The sequence below is a fragment of the Spermophilus citellus genome, assembly GCF_964194105.1.
Source record: "Spermophilus citellus genome assembly, chromosome: 9".
Taxonomy (NCBI): domain Eukaryota; kingdom Metazoa; phylum Chordata; class Mammalia; order Rodentia; family Sciuridae; genus Spermophilus; species Spermophilus citellus.
The window spans coordinates 48508693-48517278 of NC_138191.1; the positions used below are offsets into that span (position 1 = coordinate 48508693).

General features: G+C 33.7%; 1 protein-coding gene across 1 annotated transcript in view; it reads left to right on the top strand.

The window, feature by feature from the left end:
• Window positions 1-8366, top strand: part of OLFM3 (olfactomedin 3) — a 212126-nt gene extending 203760 nt beyond the window's left edge. The window contains exons 5-6 of the mRNA XM_081307402.1: window positions 6374-6480; window positions 7489-8366. Coding sequence (XP_081163528.1) covers window positions 6374-6480; window positions 7489-8166 — 785 coding nt within the window. The 3' untranslated portion in view covers window positions 8167-8366. The remainder of the gene's footprint in view (window positions 1-6373; window positions 6481-7488) is intronic.
• The last annotated feature ends 220 nt before the right edge of the window (window positions 8367-8586 follow it).

Here is an 8586-nt window from a genome sequence, read left to right on the forward strand (position 1 = left end):
CTTCTCTCTCTACCCCATCTATTGAAATTCATTTCCCTCCATGTTTGTTATCCCATTACCCTCGTAAACTCTTATATATAATTTTGTATTACAATGAGGGTCTCCCTCCATTTCCATGTGATTTCCCTTTTTTTTTTTTCTCCCTTTCCCTCCCGCCTCATGTCTCTGTTTAATGCTAGTCTTTTCTTCCTGCTCAGCCTCACTGTTCTGCTCTTAGTTGCTCTCATTATATCAAAGAAGACATTTGGTATTTGTTTTTTAGGGATTGAAGGGCCCAAGTTTTAAAATCTATATTTCTAATAATATGTTGATTTTTCTACTTTTTAAATCATTTTTAGACATTGTTACCAACTTTTTATTCTGCAAATGAAGATTTTGATAACTTAGGCAGTCCCACTTTCTTTCTTTCATGTCTTTTTAAAATATGTGTTATTAACTATTCATAGTCTGACCTAGATCAATTTTGTAATTTCAAGATTCATATTTATAACTTTATTATTTTCATCAAATGAAAATAGGAAAAATGCCTTACAACCATGTGTTTTAAATATGAAGGCTCTTGCCTTCCCATCTCTTCTCACAATCTACAGTTTCCTAACAATATTATTGAAATATTATATATTTTAGTTTATAATATTATATGTATATATACAGTTTCCTAACAATATATTTCATATTATTGAAACATTGTCTTTTATATAATCACAGAGTGGTTATTCTGCAGTGAGTTAATGGATTGACTCTACAAGTTGAACATGCGTGTTTACATTATGATAATGATGTTTATGCCTAAGTCCAATAACATAATATATGTGCTGTTCAAAGTAACCAATACTAGAGTTAAGTTAAGATGACATCTTTTTATATGCATCAATTTTGTGTGTGTGTGTGTGTGTGTGTGTGTGTGCTGGGTATTAAACTCAGGGACACTCAACCACTGAGCCACATCCCCAACCCTATTTTGTATTTTATTTAAAGGCAGGGTTTCACTGACTTGCTTAGCTCCTGTTACTGAGGCTGGCTTTGAACTTTTGATCTTCCTGCCTCAGTCCCCCAAACTGCTGGAATTATAGGCCTGTGCCACTGCACCTGGCATCAATTTGCTGATACCATATCCAGTTTTTCCTACAGTCTATCTGTAGATGAATTCCACTTATATCACATTTATTTAAAGTTGATTTATTTCTCAACTGGTATATAAACCATAAAATATAAAAATTATATGTTATGAGAGTAATATGATGTTTTGACACATTTACATATTGTATATGTTTAAATTAGGTTAAATATATCAAGCTTATCAAACATTTATCATTTCTTTATAGGGAAAGCTTTCAAAACCCTTCTTTTTGAAGTCCTCAGTACATTACTGTTACCTATTGTCACCCTACTGTGCAATAGTACACCAGAATTTCTTACTCTTATGTAACTATAACTTAGGAATTACCTATCAACTTTTCTCCATTTCTCCCTCTCCCCACTCTGCCAGTCTCTGATAAACACCAGTGCACTCTCAACTTCCATGCAATTATCTTTTTCAGATGCCACATGAGTGAAACAAGGCTTATTGTGCTTGGCTTACTTACTTAAAGACCTACAGTCTAGCTGCATTGTGAAAATAATAGGATTTCATTCTTCTTATGGCTGATGGTATTTCATGGTATATCCATACCTCATTTTCTCTATCCATTCATCAGTTGATGGACATTAGGTTGTTTTCATCTCTTGGCTATTGTGAATAGTGGTGCAATGAACATGGGAGAACAGAGGTCTATTTGTCATACAGATTTCATTTCCTTTGGTTGAATAGCCAGTAGTGGGATTATTGGATCATATGTTAGTTTTATTTTTAATTTTTTTAGTAGCATTCATACTGTTTTCCATAATGGTCAAGGTGATTTATATCTCCACAACCATTGCTGAAACCTCCCTCTCAGATCTGTTTCCATTCTGGATCAAATGTTCTCAAGGCCTATTACACAGCTGCCATTTTGGTCAGGAAGTCACTGTTTCCCTGATCTTGTCTTCCTCTGTTTGGGTTTATTCAGTTATTTTGCTGCAGTAGCTCCTAAAGTAACTAAGTGTTTTCATCCTTTTTTTTTTTTTTTGCCCCTTCCCCCTTTTTGTGGTGCTTAGGATTGAATCCAAGGCCTCAAGCATACCAAGACAAGGTCTTTACCACTGAGCTACACCTGCAGCTCTTTCATTAAGTAACATCTAAAAAAAACAAAATGAGTGTAGTGTAGATGAACTTTTTGAAAGTTTGCATGACAGAAAAGCCTGCCTATATTCTCAGCAATTGAAAACACTGATGCAGGAGAATCTCAAGTTTGAGGTCAGACAAGGTAAAAACGATTGGGGAAGTAGTTCAGTGATTAAGTGCCCCTAGGTTCAATACCCAGTTCCAAAAAAATAAATAGATGAATAACCCTTGTTTTATCTTTATCTGTTTTTTTTCCCTAAATATAAGTGCTCTGATCCATATCTCTTGGCATCCAATATGGGTGATAAGAAACAATTTCAGTCTAATTCTTGTTGGCTTAGAATTTATTCTGAATCTTCTATAATTTCATAGATATTCTGTTAAGAGTAGATCTTTTAAAATTTATATGATATGAGCTTTTAACTTGAATATCTAGATTTCATAACTAAATAAATTCCCTGTAGAATTTCTCTAACAATTTTTTGTTTTCCTCTTTCCTTTTATTCTTGAATACTTATTCTTCAGATGTTGGAGCTTATAAATTCCACCTATATGCCTCCAAGTTTTTTTTCTTATTTTCATTATTTTTCTCTTTAATTTTAATGCTTTTGGATACCTCATTTTATCTTCTACAAACCAATTTTTTTTTAAATTTAGCTATATTTTTAGTTTTCAGTACCTGTTTTGTGCTTTTTTTTATCCCAGTCCACAGTACACAATGTACAGATGTCTCTGAAGATACCAGGGTCTCTTCTGCTCTGTTAGGCTCTTTTATTGGGACCCTGTTTCTTTTTTTTTTTTTTTTTGCTTATTTACCTTGATCAGTCTAATTTTAACTTTTTGAAGCTACCTCGGCACCTATGTTAACCATTAAATTTTTAAAATCTGAATGATAATCTCCATGGAAATTCCATGTATTTAGGTAGGGTTGACACTTCTCCCCACAGTTGGTAGGTAGGGAGATTACTATTGTCACAGGAGCCTGTGTTCTGGACCTCTCATACTTATGTTAGTTACTCAAAGTCTTCCCAAGTAACTGACACAATTTTCTAGTTTCTTTTTTAATCTGCCTTCTGCAATTTGGTATGTAGGGATGAAGATGGAATCAGTAGATCTTTTTATTTATTCATTCATTTATTTTTGGTACCAAGAAATGAACCAAGAAGGGGGCTCAACCATTGAGCCACAGACCTAGCCCATTTTATATTTTATTCTAAGACAGGGACTTGCTGAATTGCTGAGGCTGACCTTGAACTTACTCTCCTCCTATCTCAGCTTCCTGAGTGGCTGAAATTACAGGTGTGGGTCACCACGCCCAGTAGAATCAATAGATTTTAAGACTAGCTTTCAGTGCTGTCCTTGTTTCTAGGGCTCTATCTCACTCCCAGCACTTTTTACCCATTTTTTGAGTCTCTTACTGTAACCTGTCTTCAAGGTAGGACCTCTCCCTCCTCAGCTGTCCTCTCCTTTGCATAGACACTAATGAATGTCATTACCTCTTATACTCTAATGACCCCTCCATCACCTCTACCTTCTAGAAATTTGGTAAAACTTTTTCTCCACTTATGGCTCTCATACTTTTTTCTTAGTTTTTTCATGTTTTATTATTATTTTAATGATCATAAAAGATAAAGTAGATAAAGGCACATATTAGTCCAACATTTTAAGTCAGAATTACTTTCTCATGTGTAAGAAAAAATTAAGTTGTGTGGTATTTGGAGGAAAGGAGGCATATGCCTTTCAATTTATCTCAATCTACTTACACTTGAAATTTTCATGCTCTAATCATGTTTACCTAGAAATATTTAGGTAGGACCACATTAATTATCATATTACTTTCACTTCTTATATATTATGATCATATGCTCAACTAGTTCCATTAACTTTTTTCTAGTTCAAATTGATAGTGATTTATTTATATATTTTTAATGTGTTTATAGCAAATTGAACAGATATATTCAAAATAGGTTTAACCCTGGAGGGTCTTACTATTTAATATAGATAATGTCATAAATTCTTCTGAATAATTAGCCTGGTTTATCAGGTCTGAGGAAATTATAAAGCCATTCACTATATAACAATGCCAGCACATTTAATTTTCTTTTCACAAAGGGGGAAAATATTTTCCATTCAGATTTCTTGAAATGCTAGAAATGACTAAATTTGTAGTATTACTAAAGTAATGGTGCAAAATATGTTATCATGCATCATTTTCTTAACTGCACAGCTCTGTATCCTGCCAGTTACAAATCATACTTAGGAGGAAAATATAAAGAAAAAAAATGGGCCAAAATAAGTTTTAGCTAGAATTACTTTTGTCCTTGATTTGGCTTAGAATATTTGTTCTTCTCTAATCAAGACAGGTGGGAGATAACAGGAACTAGATATTTATCAATTCTATTAATTGTCAAAGGAGGATAGAAGAAACAGAACAAACAACCCCAAAACAGTGAAAAAAAAGGAAAAGAAACATGGGATAAACCCGAAAGACTATCCCTTTATTGAGCCCAATCGTCAACATTTATTGGCAGTAAGATTTCCTTTCAAAATGTGCACTTTAAAAACTTTGCTGTTTAACTGAGCCACTTTGGCTGGGTCTGAGATCTCTCTCTGCCTAAGTCAAAGCACCCTAACACTGGTTAGAAGTTCCAGAAGCTGATTTGAATCATACAACTATGGCTACACACTCAATGGAAACCAAGTGTGTGTTACCACACTCCCAGAAATGGTACCAGCAACCCCAGGAGCCCTTGTTGATTCAGTTTGAATCATATGCTCCATTCAAATAAAGTGTTAAAGCTAATCTTACTGGAGTTTTCTTTGTTCAGATGATAGCTCTGGCTAGCATTTACTGGAAGTCTCAGGATCTGTGTTTTTAAAAATGGTGGTTTTATGATGAGCTAGGAATAAAACAGATTTCTGCACAGGGTGCTGGGTTTCAAGTTTTGTTATTTTGGTATAAATGAGTATTAGAACCTGTTTCTGAATGTAAACTATTTTGTGTATCATTTGTGGCTTTCTGGACACTATAAAACTATTGAATATGGAAATAATTGCAATTTTTTGAAATAATTGTAAAGAATGCTTTATTTTGAGGTGAGAGTTTTGTTATGGTTTATAAGAGACATTTTCCTATTTAGACCTCAGGGCTATATTGGTACGTACAGATAAATGTACCTTAATTCCAGGAACTTCAATTCTTAATATTCAAAACATTCATAATTTTTAAGTTAAATGTGATACTTTTCAGCAGAAAGAATGGTTTTTTTTCCCTTTTAACTTAAGACAAATTCTATTCAATGTCTTAAAAGTTTAGAAAACAGATATGGTAATGTAAAAACATGAGGAAATTATGGTGAAAGAATTAAAAACCACTTGCAAAATAAACAGATTCTCATGGCAAAAAAATAAAAATCTCACAAAAATTTCTGGGTTTCTATTCGGTGGGGTTTTGATATTTTGGAAGTTATCATTGCTAAGATGTTAAAAAAATATTAGATTTTTTTTCAATAAAATAATATTTTTCATTATTTATTTCATTTCTACATCTTTTATTACATGTGACTTTGGGGTTTAGGGCTTGAGATTTTGAAGTTTCATTCTTTGGATGTTTATCAGGTCCTGTAACTTATATATTTGTTCTTCAAAACTCTACTTCTTTCTGGAAGACTGGTGGAATTTTTTTGTTATACTGCGTTAGAATTTCTTCATGGGAGCTATATGAACACAAATTAAAAATCAGCTTGTGAAGTTTGTTCTTGCTTCTATAAGTTATCCGAGGTCACAAGGTGTTGGAAGGAGAGACCGGGGATATTGGTGATCAGGTGCACAGTTCCGAGGGCAATTCATTTGATTTTTCTGACTTCTTAAAAGAAATAGCTTTCATACTGATAAAATGATAATGATTTTCCAAATTATTCAAATCATTGCCCACTTAAAATTCCCTACTTTAGATTTAGAGCATTGAAAAAGCACCCACTCATGGTTCAACTTATTGTCGTATCCATAGCCAACCAATACCAATGATCCTTGATTTGGGAAATGGGATATTAATCCCATGAATTTGTCTTGTTTTATGATCACTTCCTTTGCTTTTGGTAAGAGTGTGTGTGTGTGTGTTGGAATCATTTGCTGGGTTTTCCCAACATATTTATGTTTTTCTAATTTCAGCATGTGGCAAGTTGATGAAAATCACAGGCCCTGTGACAGTCAAGACATCTGGAACTCGATTTGGCGCTTGGATGACAGATCCTTTAGCATCTGAAAAAAATAATAGAGTATGTTGCTTCCACAACTTTCTTTGCTTAGAGTTATATTTTATTTATACTGTTCTCTTCTGGGTTATTTGTTTTCTTCAGGGATATTAATTTCAACTTGAAAAGCGTTAACATCACTTGCAAATATTTTCCATTTGTTACTACTATCTAAAAATACATACCAAGTTTATTTTAGTAAAATGTTCTATCTCATAATCCACCAGTACAAAAAGTCCAATTTTTATTGATTTGAGTCTTGTTTTATGGCTGAAATGTGCTAATTGCTAGTGTACAATGTTTTCTGTATATTGTTTATAAAACATGCTCTTTAGTTTGAAAACAACATTACTAAGTAAAAAAGACTCAAGAGCTGACCCTTTTCTAAATAAACTAATATGCCCCTGGAATCTAGAGATAATTTTAAAAGAAATAACACTGAAACTTTTGGGAGGCATTTCATAAGTTGGCAATGTCCGCACTATGTATATGTACATTAATAGGTTTGTCAAAAGGTAGTTGTACCTTTAAGCTGATCCAGTGAACAAAAGTTACCAGAAAGTTCTGTGGTACCCATGAAGTAGAAATGAGTAGAAATTAGAAATATGAAATTAGACCATATTTTTTTTTCAAGGCAAGGGATGGAATAAAAATAATTTGCTGAAGATTGTATTTTGGTCAGTTATCAGTGATCACATTGATCTATCAGGTGATTTGATTTACATTAACCTATGCTTGGTCCACTGAGTGATAATGGCTTAAATAGCCAAAAAATAAAGCAAAGAAGAAAAAAAAAAAGCAAAAAGCAGATCAACTCCAATACAGTAAACTCAGTTGCTTCTGTTCCACATAGAGAAATCCAATATTTTTACAAAACCTTGTAATACTATCACATTGCTGCAGGTCATTAGTAAATGATTTACTTCCAGTTCTAAGAATCATGATATTAATATGTGCTGACTGTATTTATTTTGGAATTATCTTAAAAGTAGAAGATTGAGTCACTCCTTTTGTTTTTCTCCTTCTTCTCAGGTCTGGTATATGGACAGTTATACTAACAATAAAATTGTCCGTGAGTACAAGTCAATTGCAGACTTTGTCAGTGGGGCTGAATCAAGGACATACAACCTCCCTTTCAAGTGGGCAGGAACTAACCATGTTGTCTACAATGGCTCACTCTATTTTAACAAATACCAGAGTAATATTATCATCAAATATAGCTTCGATTTGGGGAGAGTGCTTGCTCAACGAAGCCTGGAATATGCTGGTTTTCACAATGTTTACCCCTACACCTGGGGTGGATTCTCTGACATCGACCTAATGGCTGATGAAATTGGGCTGTGGGCTGTGTATGCCACTAACCAGAATGCAGGCAATATTGTCATCAGCCAACTTAACCAAGATACCTTGGAAGTGATGAAGAGCTGGAGCACTGGCTACCCCAAGAGAAGTGCAGGGGAATCTTTCATGATCTGTGGGACACTGTATGTCACCAACTCCCACTTAACTGGAGCTAAGGTGTATTATTCATATTCCACCAAAACCTCCACATATGAATACACAGACATTCCCTTTCATAACCAATACTTTCACATATCCATGCTTGACTACAATGCAAGAGATAGAGCTCTTTATGCCTGGAACAATGGTCACCAGGTCTTGTTCAATGTCACCCTTTTCCACATCATTAAGACTGAGGATGACACATAGGCACAAGTGATTTATTTTCATTGATCTAAACACTGTCATTTGTGATAAACTCAATAGGAGCCCTTCTGTTTTTTTTATTATAATTTTCCATCATTTCTCCAAAACAGAACATTTTTTATTATAAATTTGGTGTTTCAAAAGTCTGCTGAGTCTGTCTAAATTAATGTGTTCAAAACACATCTTAACCCCTGAATTTACAAGGCCTATCATATCATTGTCATGAAAAGCACTAAAAAGAGCTTAAGTGGCTAAAGTCATAGTTTTGCAAAAGATTAATGATCTGCCTTATATTAGAGTCAGAGACTAATGTTGGCTTACATGCATGAATGTCATTTTCTTTTTTTAAAAAATGTCATTTTTTTTTACTGTCTGTTGCTCCACATCAGGAAATATTTTGGTAGGAATTAGGGTTAAAAAAAA